The sequence below is a fragment of the Castor canadensis genome, chromosome 11 (genome assembly GCF_047511655.1).
Source record: "Castor canadensis chromosome 11, mCasCan1.hap1v2, whole genome shotgun sequence".
Lineage (NCBI taxonomy): Eukaryota > Metazoa > Chordata > Mammalia > Rodentia > Castoridae > Castor > Castor canadensis.
In genome coordinates, this window is record NC_133396.1 from 17,728,227 (window position 1) to 17,749,480 (window position 21,254).

The window sequence follows — 21,254 nt, forward strand, 5'->3', positions numbered from 1 at the left end:
AAGTGTCAGATACCTCTCTGTTGCTGGCTCCTGGGCCATGATCCTCCTTTTCTGGAGGGCAGTCACCTCATCCTACCCACATTGTTCAGTACAAAGGAGGTACACACAATTCCCAAAAGGATATATGGTATTAGAGACCAGGAAGGTAAGCTGTGGAATCGGTCCTAAAGATACAGCCACGTTCCCACCTGTTCCAGGTGATCTGGACCACCTCGTTCTCTATGTCCTCAGCGAGGCCCTTTTCAAGAGGCTCAGCAATCATGGTGATCTTGTTCCTAAATCAGAAAGGACAAAGGCAATGAGGAGGGTTCACAGGACTAGTAGGGGGTATTCCTAAGAAAAGGGGAACAAAGTGGTCTGTTGAGGCAGTGACAGCAGTGGAAGCCTGGGAGGCAGGATGGGGCAAAGGGCTCATCTTATTTTCTTTCATTTCAGTCTGCTGTTTTTTTAAAAAGTAAGGCTGAAGTTGGGCACTCATGCCTACAACCCTAGCTACTTGAGAGGCTAAAATCAGGAGAATCATGGTACCAGGCCATCAAAAAAAAAAAAAAAAGTAAGTAAGGCTGGTGCTGAGGGTGTAGCTCAATGTGTTTATATGTAAAAGTCCTAAAAATTAAGGATTGGGGCAAATTTTTAAGATAGCTATGTGACAGAGAAGTGGCAATTATGAAATTCTTCTAAGGCAAAGGGTTCTGTAGCAGTGTCCAAAGTCATGAAGGATGAGGGGCTGGAGTAAATTCAACTATCTCACCCGCATTCCAACAGCTGTGGTAAGAATAGGAACAAAGTGTCCTTGACATTGTCAGTCACTGAGTTCCCAGTTTACCTTTTTCTTTTTGTAGGATTGGGTTTTGAACTCAGGGATTCACACTTACAAAGCAGGCACTCTACCACTTGAGCCACCTCTCCAGTCCATTTTGCTCTTGTTATTTTGAAGATGGGGGTCTCTTGAACTATTTGTCCATTCTGGCCTCAAACTGTGCTGTGATCCTCCAGATCTCAGTCTCCCAAGTAGCTAGGATTACAGGTGTGAGCCAGTAGTGCCCTAGGCTTTTTTTAGTAAAGCAGGAAGAAACAGAAAGGGAGAAAGGAGTACTCCCTGATATGGAGAGGGTGAGAGCAGACAGGCTCCTTGTTTTATTTTTTTGAGAGACAGGGTCTCACTAAGTAGCCTAAGCTAATCTCGAACTTGTGATACTCCTGCCTCAGACTGCCTAGTCCTGGGATTATAGACAAGTACCACCATGCCCAGCTCAGCTTACTTCTTATTAGGTGTTTCAGCAAAACACTTGAGAGAGGATGTTTCTACCACTGTCTCACAGAATGTGACAACTGGGTCAGCCACCTGGGAAATAAAACAAATCGTTGAGATGAAGTTTACCTTTGCTAGAAGGACAAAATTCTACCTAATGGAATTCTGAAGTGCCCTTGGCTCTCCCTCTGCATGACCCTCTCTACCCTCTAATGTAAGTGACAGGTACATAGCAATATAAAGAGCTGCCCACATCATTATTAAAAAACCTAAGGAAAAATAGCGAAGTAAAGAAATTCTATCCTGGAGCCAAGAATCAGTGGGGGAATCAAAGTAGGCTTTAATTATAGTCTTCTAAGATAGCTTCCATCATCTGTTCAGTTGTCCACTGCCATTCACTGAACAACCCCTGGGGGTTTGATGGAGCTGGTGCTGGAGACCCACTGGTGAGCAACTGCTCCATTCTCAGGCCAGAGATGTACCACTCATCAGGTACAGAGCTTCTCCTTTATGCTCCTTCATTGCACAGGAAACCCATTATCCCCCAGGGACATTAGAAGAAGAGTCTTAGAGGGGTACGTAGGTCATCTGCTCTAGCAGCACAGGGCATTGGAAAAAACGTGTGTGTTAACTGGTAAGACGGAGGTAAAGCAATGCATGGTTCAAAGGGCTATAAGAGGACTTGACAATATATTCAGGAGAGCTAGCTCCCATTCTCTCCTTGGAACCACTATGAGTCTAATCACCATAGATTGTGAAGTCATTTTCCTAAAAAGGACTAATTGTAACTTCAGCTTGGGAGCCTTGACATATATGACATTGAGAATGACCCAGTAAGGGGGCAAACCAATTCTTTAAACCCTGAGAGGGAACAACAAAAAGTGTTTTCCTCAAACAGATCTCTTCCAGTGGACCCTGTCTTCCCTTGGGAAGTCCAAGAGATCCTAGGGTTTGGTTGCTTATGAAATCTCTTTGGAGCTGGGAGCCAGGCTCCAGGCCAGGCAAGGGGGGCTAAAGACAGGAACACTACTTCACCTTGATGTCTATCTCCGAGTACATCTTCCGCAGATCATGCATCACACAATCTAGGTAGAGCTCCCCAGTGCCTAGGATCACATGCTCACCAGATTCCTCCACCTGAAACACAACAGACTCTCATGTGCCAGCAATAGCAAAAGCAAAGAAAATCGAGGCCAGGACCCAGGAGAGGTCACTATCAGAAAGAGTGACCATTCCAGCTTCTTCAAGAAGGCTCAGTGGAACTTAGTCATGACTCAAGAGGTAGAACACTTGCCTAGCAAGCATGAGGCCTCAAGTCAAACTTCCATACCACCAAAAAACATTCAGTGGAAAATACCTCCCTACCACTTGGTCCTTAAGACAGTCAGGACCTCTGGGCACCAGAGGCTCATGCCTATAATCCTCACTACTAAGGAGGCAGGATCAGGAGGATCACAGTTCGAAGCCAACCTGGGCAAATAGCCCTCGGGACCTTATCTTGAGAAAATCCATAAAAAAAAAAGGGCTGGTGGAGTGGTTCAAGGTGTAGGCACTGAGTTCAAACCCCAGTCCTGCAGAAAATAAAACACTCAGGACCACTCAGCAAGGAGCTATTGGGTGTGAGGCTGATGACTTCATTCCTATTTTAGCCAGTTTGGGGAAACTCTACTCTATATTCACGGATACAAGTTAGTCCCTTTGCCCTGCCCAGCTACTCAGAAAGATATGCTTACAGGCTTAAGACTATATAAGGATCAGAGTAACTCACTTTTTGGAAAATCAACTATAAGTGCGCTCCACAGGGAAAATGTACTTTCTGTCTAAAGATACTTTTACACACACACACACACACACACACACACACACATATTTTGTCCTGCACACACACACACACACACACACACACACACACACAAACACACACACACACATTTTGTCCTGCCCTCAAATAACAGTAACAGGTCCTGACACAGGTTGTTGAAGAAACGGATCAGAACTGCCAGACAAGGTGGAAAGCACAGAGCAGTTAACTGGATCAAGTAGGCCTTGGCAGCCGCTGCAGGTCTTGGCCATACCTTGGTAGTGAGGGATGGATAGCTCTTGTTGACCTTACGCAGGCCGTCAAGCATCTTGGGCAGCTCTGAGGGGTTGACTGGTTCCACAGCAATCTTGATAACAGATGTGGTATTGAACTTCAAGGGCCGGAAAATCTGAGCCTAGATCCAAAGTGCAGATGAGTGAGGGCACCTGAGCTAAGCAGGTACAGAAGGTGCAAGCATACAAGAGGAGTTGAGGACTTGCTTATGGTCAGATGTTCCTCAACCAGAAACCATGGTGCTGCTTGAAGGGCCACTTATTCTTAAGAATTTTGGAAGAAAAAGAAGATGGAGGTGAGTGTGATGGTACAAGTCTGTAATCTCAGATGCTTGGGAGGCGGAGACAGGAGGATCTCGAGTTAAGAGGCCAGCCCAAGCAAAGTTAGTAAGACCCTGTCTCAAAACCAAAACTAAAACTAAAAGGGCTGGGGGCATGGCTCTAGTGGTAAAGCACTTGCCAAGCAAGCTCAAGGCCCTCGGTTCAATCCCCAGCACCCCGTCCCCCCTGCCACACACACAAAAAAAGAGGTGAGAAAGATCAAAAGGTACTCCTCATTCCTAGCATCAGAGCTGAATACAGAGAATTCAGCAAGGTCAGTGGGCTAAGTTAGCCCATGCTGGGTCCTGGAATCAGGAAGTGGCAGTGATTCTCCGTTAGATGCCTCTGAGTTCCACTGCTTATTTGCTCACATATACTGTGATTCCTCAGTATATGTGGAATTCCTTAAGCTCCTCTAGCTTAAGCCAATCCTTTTAGCCTTTTTAGAAATACTACCTCTTCATTGCCTCGAGGTTCAGTTATGGTTGCTGTCTTCACGATTGGTTGATCAACACCTTCAATCAGAACCCAGTTGCCAGCAGGAACACGGTTCACCTCGATGTGGTACCTGGAGAAGCATCCAAAAAACAGCCATGGAACTTAGGCAGAGTAATCATTCCATAAAAATGTACTGAGCACCTACTATATGCCAGAAGCAGAAGTGAGCAAAACAGATACATTCTAGCAGCACAGAGCTACAATAAATATAATATAATCACAAATGCACAAGACAAATAATACAAAGAAAAGTGCAGTATTTTGAGAGGACATAGTAGGAAAATCTAATTCCAATAGGAAGCTCATGGTAAAGAAGTCCCTGAAAGGTGTCGAAAGTAAGGGGATGCCAAAAATTGAAGACAACATTCCAAGCTCTTCTATTTTCTTCTTCCTTCTAGAAAATAGAGTGGATTTGGAGGAGGGAAAGTGGCCACCACTGAGGCAGAGAAGCCATATTAGGGACAGGACTGCTTGGTTTTGCTTGCCAACTGAGATATAAACTGACAAGCAGTTGAAAGGCCCAAGCTAAATTTGATTCAGCAGACTAGGATGCTAGGAGGAAATCCACTGAAGCCTTCTATCTTGGTCAAAAAATAAACAGTGGAGGTTGGGAAATAATGTTTTTGGTGGGAACTGGGGTTTGAAGTTAGGGCTTTGCACTTGCAAAAGCAGGTGCACCACTGCTTGAGCCAAACCTCTAGTCATTTTGTCCTGGTTATTTTTGGAGATGGGGTTTCCAGAACTAGTTGCCAGAACTAGCCTTGAACTGTGGTCCTCCCACTCAGCCTCCCAAATAGCTAGGATTACAGGCGTGAGCCACTGGTGCCTGGAGGGAAACTATTTCTTTTGGGAAGAAACATGAAAGTTATAACTTGTGAACACAGAAGAAATGAGAAGAGGATTAAGATGAGTAAAAGTGGAAATCCTACTATAAAATTTCATTCCAGCCACCCAAAGTGCAAAGACAAGGCTGTGGCTTGCCCAGTAATTGTTACTTCAGTCCTAGCAACTTTAAGAACCAGAAGTTGAGCTGGGGGCATGGCTCAAGTAGTGAAGCAAGAGTAAGGCTCTGAGTTCAAATCCCAGTACTAAAAATAAACAAACAAGATAATAATAATAATAATAATAATAAAAGACCTAGAAGTTTATAGATCTGCTAAGAGAGGATCATCTTATCCCCCACTGTACAAAGCCAGGCAACTACTGTGTTTCTAAGGAGGGCCACCTGTCTCTGTGCCCACAGGCAGTCTCAGGATAGAGGTGAAGGCATGTCCCTGTAGGGTCTGGTTGGCAGTACCTGGCCACAGAGATCCAAAGGCGGCCCACAGTGCATATCTGGGAGTCTTCCTCATCCTCAAGGGTATAGTTTTCCCCTAGCACCTTCACAGGTTGCCCAGCATGGATTGTGCCACTCAGTACCCGGCCAAAGGCATGAAACTGAACTCCATCATCTGTGCTGTACATCTTAGTAGTGTGGCACATCAGGGGTCCCTGGAGGAGGGGACAGAATAAAATTTCAATCAAATACACCCTGTGGGTAAGTATCACAGTCTTCATCTCCCTTGACAACAATGACATGAGCTCTGTGAGGAGACACCCCAGAACTAAGGAAGATGTGAAGGTCTCCTGGGAAAGTCACAAACCATGCTTCACACTCTCTCCATGGAGAGCTAAGAGGAGACACAGGAATAGGAAAACAAGTAAATAATAAAATTATTTTCCTTTTTCTGGGGGGCTGAGGGCCAATGGGAAAGAGAAGCAGGTTTAAGATGGCAGATTGGCACTACTGACAAGATTACTTGCCCTAAATTTCATCTGAAGGTGGAACTCACAATTCTCAACCACCTGTATGCTGATAAAGAGAAACTACATTATCTTAGTAACAGCTGGGAAAGATTGTTTTTTGTTGGTGGTACTGGGGTTTGAACTCAGGGCTTCACACTTGCTAGGCAGGCACTCTGTGAGAAGATGTTTGTTTTTATTTTTTTGGTGCCTGAGGGTTGAATCCGGGGACTCACCCATGCTAACCACAGGCTCTGCCACTGAGCTACACCTTACCCCTGAAAAGAGGCTCTCAGACATCAATACTGACAACATGAGGTCCGATTTGTTGAATCTTTACTGTCTGCCAGGCAGGCAACTGTACCCCTTCTTTAATCTTGGTTAATTCTCATAACAACCACTCACATATTATTTTTCTACTATTACGGACAAAGACCTTCAGAATCAGAAAGCATGGGTAACATTCCCAAGGTCATACCACTAGTACTGGCAACATCAGGCTTTAAATTCAAGCCTGACTCTGCTCACGGAGAAAGACAGGTAATGGTAGGAAACAAGACGATATTCCTGTGACCAGAAATCAGTGTGCCCATGTAGGAGGGGAGCCTTACATCAGGGTCACAGTCACTCATTGCCTCGCCAAGGTCGGAGTCCACACCACCAGTGTATGTGTGCTCAATCTTGGGCTTGGCGCCCACCTTTGGAGAAGGGATATGCTGCACACACATGTCCACAAAGCCTATGGAGGGAGAAGAGAAAACCATTACTACACACTCTCACGAGGGAAGTGGGCAGGAGTTATGGACCCACTCATGATAGTATGAAAGCTGACAGCAAAGAATCTGATATTTAGCTCTAAAAACTATAGAACCATGATTCTAGAGATGTGATATTATGTTTCTTAGGTGAAGAATGCTAAAAGATTTGGAGTCACGCTATTGTCAGGAAAAATGCAAGAGGTCTTGGTGGCATATGTTTATTTAAAACTCAGCTGATGAAAACATTTAAAGTATCTATAAACAATCCACAGCCACAGAGATCCATACCTTTATTCAACATAAGCATTTACTGAACACCTACATAAGCACCCCATCTTGTTTCTATATCTAGTTAGAAAAATTCCCAAACTGACTTCTCTTCTCCTTCACTTGTATGTTCCACTTGGTGGGGAAATATAATTCCTTTTGGTTCCCAAGATAGGATCTGTGCTACCATCCACTAAGGAAAGCAGCTGGGAAAAACACTGCAGTCTGTTTAAAAAAGCCTCAGAACTTTAGCCACTACTACAGGTAAGGAAGAGTTCTCATGGAGGAATAGGGAAAGGGAAGGAAACCTAAAACTTGAAAGTGGTTGCTGTAGAGGAGCGAATAAAGTAATCTTAAACTGGCAGAGGCCACTATGGGAAGGTGACTGGGAAGTAGTGAAGAGGTCTGATAAAAATGAACCAATGTGGGTTGCAGTATACATGTGCATGGAAGCAATGCTAGGAATTTCTCTGTATAGCTATCTTTATCTCAAACTAGCAGAAATGCTGTGTCTTATTATCTCTATGTTTTCAACAAAACTGGAGAAGAAAGCAAAACAGGTTCTGCCTGGAAGCAAGGGGGTGTGGGGGAGAAGGAAGGGGGTGGGAGGCAGGAGGGAGAAATGGCCCAATGTATACACATATGAATAAATGTATAAACAATAAAAAAATTATTAAAAAAAAAAAAAAAAAGGAAGAGTTCTCATGCTACCTGTGGCAGAACACAAGGAAGATAATATTAAAGACCATGAGCTCTTTGTCACCTGTGAATTCTCCAAAGAACTTCTTGCAGACCAGCCTGAGCAGGGGGCGGATGTTCAGTTTCAGCTCCTCCTTGGTCAGATGGATCCCAAGCTCATCCAGGGTCCTTGGGAGGCTGGTGTCTACATCACCTACCACCTGTTGAACATACCAGACACCAGGTTAGTTGTTGTAAATGTCCCAATGTGGTGGTACAGAAGAGGGTGGGGGAGGCCAAAGGACAATCTAAAGAGCAATTTATAGGGAGAGCTCTTGGCAAGAAGAGTTTGGCTACCTGGGCACCAGTGGCTCATGCCACTGCTCAGCTACTCAGGAGGCAAAGATCAGGAGGATGGTGGTCAAAGCCAGTCCTAGGAAAACAGTTTGAGAGACCCTATCTCGAAAACAGCCAACACAAAGAACAGGGCTGGCAGAATGGCTCAAGTAGTAGAGTGCCTACCTAGCAAGTGTGAGGCCGAGTTTAAACCCCAATACCATACAGACAGACAGACACACACACACACAATTTGGTTTCCAGTAACCCATAATGCCTACCCTTCAAACCAAGCTCCCTAATCAGCTAATAAACCAAGCACTGAGCTTGAGTACTATCGGTGCTGCCCCCTGGTGTCTGAAAAGCAGCATCACTCCCACTTAGGAAATCCTTTACCCCTCCCACTCAGATTTAGAGGATCATCATACTGGAAGAAACCAAAAAAGGTCACCATTCTGTCAGGTCAGGGCCAAATTTAATCATCCTCAGCAGACTCAAGGTCTCTACTGAGGCAAATTCTATAAATTTCTTTTATTAATTCATTCCAGTCTGACAGCACTGATAATTTTAATTGTTATTTTGTCTTGTTGCTATGTTTTGCTCTTTTGTTGACTAGAATGGCCACACACATAATGTGTGGGTGAGAGTGTGTGCTTGTGTATCCATTGTGCATGGTGCTTATTAAACACCTGCATGTTTTATTACTGTCTTGGGACAGAATTCTTCATGAAAATTCCTGTATACTTTTATCTTTTTTTATTTTTTTAAATTTTCCCTTAGCATAATGTTTTTAAAAGTTTTTATTAGTGTATATTAATTGTATAAAGGGGTTTTATTATATTTCCATAGTGTATATAATATATTTTGATAAAATTTACACTTCTACTTTCTTGTCCTTTTTCCCCTTTCCCTTTTCGAACCAATTTTTAACAGATTTCATTATTGTATTTTCATACATGTATACATAAAGTACTTTAATCATAACCACCTTCTTGCTACTGGTTCCCTTCCTCACAGTCCTGTTTTACACTCATAGTCCTGCACTTTAAGAGGCACAAAATTTTTTTGGGAGGTGGTACTGGGGTTTGTACTCAGTGCCTGACGCTTGCTAGGCAGATGTGCTACCACTGAGCCATGCCCCCAGCTCTAGTCATTCTTTCAACGACCACAAAATATTTCATTTTATGGGCTATATCATAATTTATTTAATCAGCTTTTCACTGATGAACTTATTAGAGATTTAAAAAAAATTTTGTGCAATTATAGACAATACATACCTTTAATATACATAAATAACCAGGAGGACTTTCATAATTATATCTGTAAGTTAAATTTCCACAAATGAAATGATTACCTCTACTATCACATTTTTTCTGAATGGCCAGTTATAGCCACATACTTTTTCTAGGCTATGCCTATTTTTTTGATGGTACTAGGGCTTGAACTCAGGGCCTCATGCTTGCTAGGCAGGTACTCTACCACTTGAGCCACTCAAGTGGTATTTTTTTTGTGTGTGTGTTTGGTATTTTTGAGATAGAGTCTCGCAAACTATCTGCTCAGGCTGGCTTTGAACCATGATCCTCCTGATCTCTGCCCTGAATAACTAGGATTATAGGCATGAGCTGCCAGCATATGGATAGGCTATGCCTTTTCTTTCTTTTGTACCTTTCTGCTTTCCTCTGACTTCACAATACTATTGAAATTAGAAGAATATAACAGTATTTAGATAAAAAAGGCTTTTCATAAACAATTAACGACCAATCGCCCTCATGATAGTAAAACAAATCTGAGAAGATTTAAGGCAGAGAGGAGTTTGAATTCATCAGCTTTTCCACCTTATGCTTAGAAAAACCAGGTGGTCTGACACTCACCTGAGCAAGGATCTTATAAAGGGGCTCCAAGATAAACTCCACGAAGCTCCTCTGGGAGCTGCTGGTTGGGGCCTTTTTTGTGAACTTCCGCCTAAAGAGAAAAGAAGAGTTCTGAGTGACCAAGGAGGGAGAAAGACAGTGTTACTGACCCCAAAGATGCACAGCCTAAATTCTGAATCTGGGCAGGAGCCAAGAGGAGGACTATGTGTGATCATAGTTTCCAAACAGATTCCTGAGAGGAAACATGGTTATGACCTTCCTGCATATTTGAACTGAGCTTGAAGACTTCAGGAAAAATAGCCTCTCACCCGAAGAGCTCAGGACACCAACCCACTCAGAACAGGAAGGATGGCAGTTCATGTCTAAGAAAAAAGTAGGTTTTAATATTAGGAACTCTTTATCTATCTTTACTTACTGGGAAATTAGATTACTAGTACAGAGAGTCATACCCCACATTCTACTTACGTCTTAGGGTTGAAATAGATGTCACCCCAGAGTCTTTTAGCAAATTCCTGGTAATTAATGTCACCTATAGAAGAAGCCACACAATTATAATTTACCTAGCATAGTGTTGTTTGAAATTCTGTTTCAGGTACTTCAAGTGGTTTGTAGCTGAGGAATCCTAGCACCTTTCTTTCCAGACATTTCTTTCTAACTAGTCAGGCAGACAGGGACACTGAGGCAACAAAGAATAGGACTGGGACAATTTTGACAGAGTTGAGATGGAGCCAAAATGAGATCCCAAGTGTCTCCTTTCCAGCAAGCCCTAGGACTAAGCTATGCATAAGGGTATTGTCTATAATCTTTTCTAATGGAACAGGTTCAGCTGCCTGTCTGCGTTGTCTGCCTAAACTGAAACTCCATTCCTTCTACAAGTAGAGGTTAATGGTTTCTTCACTCTTAATTCACCTAGAAGCTCTACTCTGCTGCTGGTGTAGGCCACCTTCCAGCTGTAGAATAAGCATAAGGCTCTATCGAGCCCTAAGCATCTGGCATGCAATCACCAAGAGCTCTGAAGAGAAAACACCAGAGCCAATTTTTGTCTTTTTTTTTTTACCAATTAATATTTTTCTGTTTGACTGCAAAGCAAAACCTGTTCATACTGAACCAAGCAACTGTGATCCTCTGAGTCAACAACTCCCGAAGCATTCAATTAGATCACTGGTAACACCAACTACCTCCTAGATACTTCTATCCAGACATCAGGCTATTCTCTTTCTCACCTTCCGTGGCATAAAGGGAATGCATCCCCCTTTTCCTAAAGCTGTATTCTGCCCCCTCCAGATTTTTCTTTCTTTCTTTTCTTTTCTTTTTTTTTTTGGTGGTACAGGGGTTTGAACTCAGAGACTTGCAGTTGCTAGCTAGGTGCAATGCCACTTGAACCACTCTGTAAGCCCCTTCCAGACTTTTCTCTCAGTGAGGTTCACTGCATTCAAACAAGCTCCAAATCTTTTTCTTCCCCACTGTTACCAAATTCTTTTTTCCCACTTCATTAATTACCAAAACTTCCCTTTCTCTGTGAACTGCTATTACACCATCTGTTATCGTACTTACTGTGTCACATCATTATCATTGGACTGAACATTTTTTTTCCTTTTTGAGGTCTGGGGATTGAACCCAGGGCCCTGTGCATGATAGGCAAGTAATCTACCACTTAGCTACATCCTCAATCCTGGACTGAACTTGAATATTTGCAGGAAGGGGCCTAGCATTTGCTTACTGAAAGAATGAGTAAAACCTCTCCAATATATCTCCTTTTCAATCTTACAGGTAACACTAACCCAAAACCTACAGCTCTATACCTGAATATTGGCAAAATGCCTTAACAGGCTGCCCTTTCTATATTTCATCCTCTTTCTGATCTATCTTTCATTAGCTTTGCAGACATCACCCCAGTCTTTTTTTTTTGTGTGGCACTGGGGATTGAACCCAGAGCCTTGCATGTGCTAGGTAAGCACTCTACTATTGAGCTACATTCTCAGCCCACACCAATCTTTAATTGCTCCTAATTGCCAACAGGATAAAATATCTGGAACCTTAAACCCGCTTCCATGAGGTCTCATCCAGAACACTAACTGTTGGGGTTTTTTTCCTTGCTGTACTGGGGCTTGAACTCAGGGCCTATATATTGAGCCACTCCATCAGCTCCCCCCGCTTTTTTTCTTTTTGAGGTACTGGGGTTTAAACTCAGGGCCTACACCTTGAGCTACTCCACCAACCCTTTTTTGTGAAGGGTTTTTTTTCAAGATAGGGTCTCGCGAACTATTTGCCAGAGCTAACTTCGAACTATGATTCTCCTGATCTCTGCCTCCTGAGTAGCTAGGATTGTAAGTGTGAGCCACTAACTCCTGGCTTCACCAGCAGTTTTTATTTGAACTTTTCTCCTTGGTGAAATAGTCCACTGTTACCCACACAACACCAACACCTGCCTCCACTCCATCTCTTCCAACCCCAGTGAATGCAGAATGCTCAATGCTTGTTCAAGCTCCATCTTCTTCCCTCAGCCTGCCTTGCTGCAAGGCCACTGGAGCTTACCCTTCCTCCTGAATTTCCTCAGCTCTACTTGCCTCCAGCAGCTACTTGGCACTCAGTTCCCTTACTACCTTATATTGTCTTTCATTACTCTGTGGGATTTTGACTATCCACTACAGGAAGTTCCTAGAAATCAATGATTATTCATCATGCCTTTCATTGTATTCCTAGCAAGATGATGCTAGGACTCATGTATTGATTTGGCAGTATGGTGCAAAGGGATTGACTGTTATCAGTAAGTTCCGTGACCACATGTAAAATGAGTATGTGAAATGAAACACAGTATGTATTACACATGAAAAGTGAAGGGCAAGGACTTCATGATCTCTGATAGTCCTTTCAGTGCTGCCTTTCTAGAAGTCCATGCTTGGCTTTTCATGATGATGATACTGCAGACCATGGTTGGCCCTTTCAAACTAATAGTGGGTCCAAAGGACGAAGGCCATTTTCATACAGAAACTGAAGCATCGCTACATTACAATTATCAAAAGGGTCTTTGGTTTTGTTCCTATGCTAACACAAAAGACATTGAGGAACACACAAATCTCTGTTGGAACCCTGCTCATTTGAATTTCATTCACTGTTTAACTGCCCACTTGTTTATTTAGTAAATTAATTATTTTTGTGTTGGGGATTGAACCCAGGACCTTGTGTATACTAAACACATGCTCTACCACAGAGCCCCACTCTCAGCCCCATCTATTTATTTTACAGTCATTTGGAAACAAGTAAAATATAAATCTGATGGCAAGAAAATGGTTAATTGTCAATGCTGAGTAAAAACACAGGAGCGATGTATATATGATTATTTCATTCATGTAAAACAATAAATAGGAAAAGAAGGAATCATAATGAAAAGTTAACAGTGGTTATGGCAAAGAAGTCATGGGTGAAGCTGGGTATGGTGATTCACACCTGTAATCACAACACTTAGGAGGTGGAAGCAGGAGAATTGAGAGTTCAAGGCCAGTCTAAGCTACACAGTGAGATCCTGCCTCAAAAAAAAAAAAATTAATTTTTTTACTAGATCTAACTGTATTTCCCACTTTTCTACAATGAGCATGTGTATGCTCATATACACATACATTTTTAAATACATGTGTGTACACACACACACACACACATACACATTTTTTTTTTTAATGGGCTGGCAGTATAGTTAGGGTGGGACACCAAGCTTTTTCTTCGAGACAGGGTCTCTCTATGTAGCCCAGACAGGCCTCACAATCCTTTTGCTTCTGCCCTCAATCCCAAGCACTGGGATTATAACTGTGTTCCACTATACCTGACAGGACTAAGTTTTGTTTATTTGTTGTACAGTGCTGGAGATCCAATCCAAGGTATTGCACATGCTAGGCAACCAATCTACTACAGAGCTATGTCATCAGCTACTTGGTTTTTTGAGATAGGGTCTTGCTATGTAGCTCAGGCTGGCCTGGAACTCATGATCTTCCTGTTTTAGCCTTGTGAGTGCTGGGATTACAAATGTGTACCACTACATCCAGCATGACCAAATGTTTTTCTTTCTTCTTGTCCCACCCCAGGACCAAATTTTAATCATCAATTTTTTCACAAGAGCAAAGGCATCTACCCTGAAAGCTAGGTGGGATAAATGCCTGCTGAAAACAGACATGGTGGTGTTCTCTGTTGTGAAACCTCTCACAAGGCCTGCTGCCTTAATTCTAAAAAAAATGGGTAATAACTCCCTTCTAAGAAAGTCCAGAATTGACACACAGGAGACTGTTAGTACAGGGCTCCTATTGGAATATCAATAATCAATAATCAATAATCATTAATCAATATCAATAATCTCAAGGCATAGAGACAGAAGCCATGGAACCCCCTGGGTAGGGAAAGTGGTATCAGGGATCTGGTGTTGAGGCTCCAGGAACTCATAGAATCATTCACCTGTGCCTGCCAGTACATGTTGATTGTTGTCCAATGTGAGTTCTCAATTAGGCCTATCAAATCTGTATGTGCCTAGCTATGGTCGGAAAGACAGCTAGAAGCAGTAACAGTGAAAGAGATTCCATTTCTGAGAAGGAGGTCTGAACGTGCTTTATGGACAGGGCTAATTCCTATTTTACAAGTTCTGTCTCATTTTAGGAGAGCTTTTTATTTCTAAAATGAGCTCTTTTTCTAGTCACTTTTATTTTTTACAAACAACTTAGCCAGAAGAGGAGTCTAGAGGCCAAAAGGAGCCCCAAATGTAACAATAGCAGGTGATGAAATGCTCCCCCTCCAGCAGAGTGCTGTGACACAAAGCCAATTTCTAAGCCATTCAGTAGCAAAGGCACATATGACTCTGGGGAAGCTGGTGAGACAGAGTGCCAGCACAGCTTACCGAAGGTGTCAGCGTAGATCTTGGCAAAGGAGCCCAGTGTGAAACAGATGCTATACTGGGAGCTGGAGAAGCAGACATTGCCCAGGAGTGGCGAAAGGATCAGGTTCTCATCAGTGGAATACATGCTGAAACAGAGACCATGGTGAGCCAGCCAGGCTGTGCAGCAGCCCTGATGCCAGGTTGTGCAGCAGCCCAGACATACTGCTAAGGGGGAAGGATGAGAACGCCCTGTCACAGCCACTCTCCAGCCTTAAGAGGGGCTTGCATAGACTCTCAGATTTGCCAAAAACCTGGTCCAAGAAAGTGACATGATGGAGTTGTTCCCTAACTCCCAGTAACAAGCTGATTTCCCAGAGCTAGGAACATTCTGCATAACCTTGGAAAAGCTAACCTCATGGGCCACACAAGGGGAAACTTGCAGGACAAATAAAAAGACCTTCGCATACAAAAAAATGAATCTAATGTGATCAGAGAGGAATACATTTGAGAGAAACCTCAATCTCAAATAAACACATAAATACCACTAAAAAAAAGAAAAGGAAAAAAAAAGAGAGAAATTTTTCTCTTCACTCTCACTGACCTACTCTTCTTTTGTCTTGGGATGTAGCCCAAGCTGGCCTGAAACTCATAGTCCTCCTGCCTCCATCTCTCAAGCACGAGGATTACAGGCATGTGCCTGGCTGCCCTATTCTTTTTTATTCTGTTTTATTTGGCTTTGTTTTATAAATTCATTTTTTTCTTTTATTATTCATATATGCATACAAGGCTTGGGTCATTTCTCCCCCCTGCCCCCACCCCCTCCCTTACCACCCACTCTGCCCCCTCCCTATAAATTCATATTAAAGTTTTTATTTTACTATTTATTTATTCACTTACTCATATTTTGTGGTGATAGGGATGGAACACAGGGCCTTGCATGTTAGGCAAGTGCTCTTTCATTGAGTTATACCCCAACCCCAATCCACAAACATCCCAAGTTCACTAACATTTTTAAGAAAACTATTTGTATACAGCAATCCAATCCACAACCTTAGCCCCGATAGCATATTATCTTATAGAATTTTTCAATTTAAAAATAAAAGTCAGCCAAGGTACTAGTGGTTCACACCTGTAATCCTAGTTACTCAGGAGGCAGAGGTCAGAAGGATCTTGGTTCAAAGCCAGCCTAGGCAAATAGTTCATGAGACCTATCTCAAAAATATCCAACACAAAAAAGGGCTGGCAAAGTAGTTCAAGTGCTAGACCCTGAGTTCAAACCCCAGGACTGCCCCCTAAATAATCACAGTAGGTAATTATTATTGTTGTTGTTAACAGAAACAAAAACTGAGCTTTAAGTAATTTGCCCAACTTTACATGGTTGGTATATGGTGAAGACCATCACAGTAGAGATGTATTAAGATGTCCAACAGTTAAGACACAGACTTAAGGAGGTCAAGGCTGTACCTGCAAAGATCTCAAATGTGCCTTTAGTATTGCTCAACAAGCTCATCAATATATGCCAAGAAATAAATCAGGGTTGGTTCCAGAACTGTTCAAGGATAAAATTAAGATTTATAAAAAGCAGACTCTCCAAGGACAGGAAATTCACCCCCAGGGGTCTATACCTTATTAATCCATTGACCTCATCCACAATGTGACGGAGTTTGTAATAAGCATCAGTTGGAGGCAGCTTCAGCTCCAGGATTAGCCGGTCAATTTTGTTGATGCACACGGTGACGGCTAGCCTCTCCTGTACTGCATGCTTTATCAGCCGCTCTGTATTCAGCATCACCTGGAAAACACAAGGTACAGAAGGTGGTGAAAAGAGCAAATAGGGCAAAAAGTCCACAGCAGAGTCAAACAGGGCACTCTTTCAAAATCTGAAGTACAAGGAAAAAAAGGATTTGGGAGACAGGTTGTTGGGTGGAAGCAGAGTGCACCTTCTCCAAGCAGATGCAGGAACTTTAAGAGGGCACTTCACCAGACAGAAATGACTAAATACACTGATTATACTGAGTGCCAGACTTCACAACTAGAGAGGGAACTAAAAGATCAGGAGGGACCTGTGATGCTGGAATGGAATCATAGGTATTAGGGTGAGTGATTTTCAATACAAATGTGCAGTACAGTGATAGACACATATGGGTGTGTATTACCTAGTTGTACTCAGTGAATGGACCTGGAAGCAATGCATATCTAGATCTTTGTTTCTAAATACTAGTCTTCCCTGTAAGAAGCCAGAGCTCCTTGAAGAAGTGGCTGATTCCAAGATTTGGGAAGAGAAATGGGTCTAGAACATCTTTTTGTGTTGTAAAGGAAGCACTAAAAAAAAGATGGGGCAGGTCAAAAGGATGAAACATAAAAAACCTCTTGCTAGTCAAATTTAGGGCAAGTAGAGCATTAAAATATATGTGGGGTCTAGGATGCAGCTCAGCAGTAAAGCACTTGCCTAGCATGTGAGAGGCCCTGGGCTGGATCTCCAGCACCAAAAAAGAAAAGACCCTCCCCCACTCCAAAAAAAATATGAACAATGGACGTTAACTCACTAAAGAGAATTAAAATCCATGTATCTTTACCAATAATAAATAAGCAAATGGGGGGAGGAGTCCTTCCACAACAGAATTCTAATCAATAATACAGAAGAAACAGATTACAAAAATCACCATTTGCAAGTATCATAAAAATAAAAGTCAAGAATGATCATGGATGATAAAACTAGCACGTAAAGTTTGATAAGGAACAGAATACTCAAAGTATCTGTCTACAAATTATTACAATGAGGAAAGTAGTAACTTGACACTGGAGAAACTTGGACAATCCACTTTAACCAAGTGGTCAAAGTTAACATCACTAGCCAGGTGCCAGTGGCTCATGCCTGTAATCCTAGCTTCTTAGGAGGCAGAGATCAGGAGGACAGTGATTCAAAGCCAGCCCAAGGCAAATAGTTAGAGAGACCCTATCTTGAAAAGCATTTCACAAAAAAGGGCTTATGGAGTGGCTCAAGGTATAGGCCCTGAGCTCAAACTCCAATACCAAAAACAAAACAACAACAATAAAAAACTCAAAACAAAATAAGGCGGGTGGAGTGGTTCAAGTGGTAGCAAGATGTAGCCCGAGTTCAAACCCCAGTACCGCCAAGGGTGGGAAATTTAACATCACCAATTAGCAGATAAAGTGATATCACGTACCTCCTGATGCAGTGGACTAATGAGAACACAACTTTACTCATGCAGTGTTCCTATCAAAAATGACCTGAAACTGATCATGAGGAAACACTAAATAAATCCAAATTTAGAGACAATTCTATAAAATAAATTCCCTGTACTCTTCAAAAATGCCAATACCGCAAAAGACCAAGAATGGCTAAAGAAGAGTTCCATTTAAAAAAAGAAAAAGACTTAAATACTGGGCACTGGTGGATCACACCTGTAATTCTAGCTACTTGGGAGGCTGAGAACAGGATGATCAAGGTACAGGGCCAGCCTGGGCAGTTTTGCAAGACCCCATCTCCAAAATATCCAGAACAAAACGGTCTGGAGGCATGGCTCAAGCAGTAGAGCACTTGCTTTGTAAGCACAAAGCACTGAGTTCAAACCCCATTACTGTGAGAGTTGGGGTGAGGGCGCAGAGGGAATGGGAGATCCCACACAAAAACCTAAATACAATGCATCATCCTGGACTGGGGAAAATTCTACAAAGAAAGTGGGACAATTATGGTCTATAAAAATTATCATCAATACATACACTGTATCAATGTTAAAATTTCCTGATTCTGGTAATTGTACAATGGTTATATAAATGAATGTTCTTGTTCTAAAAAATAAATCCTGAAATATTTTACTTTTAAATGATTCATGGTGGGGGGAAAAAGGGGAGGTGGCCCAAGCAATGTATACATATGTAAGTAAATGCAAAAACAATATAATAAAATAAATAAATAACTCATGCAGAAAATGCACACACAAGTATGTGTCTGTGTGTGTGTACGCCTGTGTACAGAGAGAATTACAAAGCAAATGAGGGTGGGTTCCTATACATGCACGCTTTGCTAAATTTAAAATTATTCCACAATCAAAAGTCAATTTAAGAGCAACCCACTTGGGACCCCTCCTTTCCTACCTTTATGCTAAAAATCAAAAACAAAACAAAACAAAGTCAATTTAAAACAAGACAACCATGGCTCCCTCTGCTGGCCATCTCACAGATAACGATATGAATGAAGTTAGCCAAGCTACCCAATCTTTCAATTTAGAAACACAAAAGACACTCTGGACTTTTAACTCTGATCTCTGAGAAAAACTCATTAACTTTTAAAATCCATTTATATAAATATGGTCTTCTCCTTCCTTTTAATTTACATTTTCCATTTTATCTTTGTGTGTCTTGAATAACAATGGGTCTTATCATTTTGAGTTGCACTAGGCAGGGAGCAAGGAGACCCATGTTGAGCATTAATTTTGAACTTCATTTGCTTCCCTCTTTTTAGTGCAAGTCTACTTAATTCCACAGACTTTCATGTTCTCTTGTTCTCAGCTCACTTGGTGTTTTAAGGATTATGTGGAGGCAAACATAACAAAGGGAAAAGATTCCAAGAGAGCTGAGCCTGACTCACCCCCTCAGCAGCATCGATGAAAAGGACAACACCATCTGAGATGCGCAAGCCAGCTGTGACCTCATCGGAAAAATTCACATGTCCTGAAAGCAAATATCAAGAAGTTATCACCTGGTGCAGGATGAGGCATTAACTTGTAGGATTATCTCAGGGGTAATGCAAAACTTTTCCCATATCCTCACAGCTCCTGGCAGTGAATAACTTTCTCCCATTAGAGTCCCACTTTTTTTTTTTTTTTTTTGGAGTAGTACTGGAGTTTGAACTCAGGGCCTCATGCTTCCTAGGCAGGCACTCTACCACTTGAGACACTCTGCCTAGAGTCCCATTCTTGGAGTAAGATTTTTTTTTTTTTTTTTTTTTTGCAGTACCAGGGTTTTAACTCAAGGCCTACACCTTGAGCCACTCTGCCAGTCCTTTTTTATGACTTTTTTTCTTTTTTTGAGATAGGATCTTGCAAACTGTTTACCTGGGCTGGCTTGGAACCATGATTCTCCTGATCTCTGCCTCCTGAGTAGCTAGGATTACAGGCATGAGCCACCAGCACCAGCTGGATTAAGTTTTTATATAGGAGGCTCCCATACACAATAGACAGTGTTTTTACTAAGACAGCACAGTGAATTCACACTAACACACCAGTTTAGACTAATTGGCAGTAATCAAAGTTCTGCAGAACCCAAAACAATCTGGAAGCAAGAAAAAGGGCAAAGGAAGGCCCAGAACATAAGATGCTGCTCAAAGAAGACAGTTCCTAGCAAGGTGCTGCTAGGCTGTGGGCAGGGTGCTACAAGAGTCTAGGGTATTTGAGCATTGGGCACCTGATGGTGCAATGAAAGCAAATCTGACAAAACCCAAATTGTCCAGACATTAAAAAAAAAACTCTGCCCCAAGTCGGTCATTTCCATATGAGAAGGTCAGATGCAGGGCAAGACATACTATGCCTGTGATAATCTCTATAACCAATAGTCTCCATTAAAAGACTAAGTGTGTCAACTCACCTTTATTTCCCTACTGACCAGCATGGGACCTAACACAAGCTGAAATGAATAAATGCATAAGGTTCCCTAAAATTTAGATACTCCAAAGGATAGTAAAAAGTGAAATACAGTGTTTGCTAGTTAGTCAGAAGTGAAGAAAATTGTTAAAAATGAAAAATCTCAATGTAAACCCAAAAATGTATTTTCTGTGCTGCTTTGGAAAAATAGGAGCACAAAAATCAAACAGGACAAGGTTCCAACAGTAAGAAGTCAAGGAATGTCTCACCTGGAGTGTCCATGATGTTGAAGAGATAAGATTTCCCTTTGGTATCTGGCAAGACCACAGTCACAGGGGTGCTCTTGATGCCAACACCTCTCTGAAAGTCACAAAGAAAGAGCAGTCCAAGACTTCTTCCTATGCCAGAGAGGTTCTCTCTGCTCTTGGGGTTTGCCAACTGCTAGAAAATTACAATGATGTCTCTCCTTTTGGTGGGTGTGATTTTTATCTAGGGCTCTAGCCAGCATAACCAGCATGGCCTTAAAGATGAAAGCTCTTGCTGGGTCACTAGTGGCTTATGCCTGTAGGAAATCACAAGGCTGAAATTGGGAGGATCAGGTCAGCCCAGGCATCTCCAAAATAACCAGAACAAAATGGGCTGGAGGTGTGGCTCAAGTGGTAGAACATCTGCTTTGCAAGTATGAAGTCCTGAGTTCAAACCCCAGTCCCACCAAAAAAAAAAAAAAAAAAGAAAAAAATGAAATATCTTGGGCTGGAGGTTTGGCTCAAGTGGTATGGAGCCTGCCCAGCATGTGTGAACCCCTGAGTTTAAACCCCAGTTACCACCCACCCCCCAAAAAAAAGATATCTCAATTTTTGGTGAACTGGGGCTTGAACTTAGGGACTTGTGCTTCCTAGGCAGGTACTCTACCACTTGAGCCACTTCCCCAGCCCTTTT

At 42.2% G+C, this 21,254-nt stretch overlaps 1 protein-coding gene across 1 annotated transcript in view; it reads right to left on the reverse strand.

Moving 5' to 3' along the window:
* Eftud2 (elongation factor Tu GTP binding domain containing 2) overlaps positions 1-21,254 on the reverse strand; it is a 53,164-nt gene that overhangs the window by 3,967 nt on the left and 27,943 nt on the right. Inside the window, exons 8-21 of the mRNA XM_020171606.2 lie at positions 20,585-20,675; positions 19,325-19,407; positions 16,338-16,504; positions 14,734-14,858; positions 10,323-10,386; positions 9,858-9,948; positions 7,736-7,871; positions 6,559-6,686; positions 5,463-5,656; positions 4,124-4,235; positions 3,328-3,468; positions 2,288-2,389; positions 1,263-1,345; positions 189-275 (exon numbers count right to left, since the gene is read on the reverse strand). Of these exons, the coding sequence (XP_020027195.1) occupies positions 189-275; positions 1,263-1,345; positions 2,288-2,389; positions 3,328-3,468; positions 4,124-4,235; positions 5,463-5,656; positions 6,559-6,686; positions 7,736-7,871; positions 9,858-9,948; positions 10,323-10,386; positions 14,734-14,858; positions 16,338-16,504; positions 19,325-19,407; positions 20,585-20,675 (1,604 nt within the window). The remainder of the gene's footprint in view (positions 1-188; positions 276-1,262; positions 1,346-2,287; positions 2,390-3,327; positions 3,469-4,123; positions 4,236-5,462; positions 5,657-6,558; positions 6,687-7,735; positions 7,872-9,857; positions 9,949-10,322; positions 10,387-14,733; positions 14,859-16,337; positions 16,505-19,324; positions 19,408-20,584; positions 20,676-21,254) is intronic.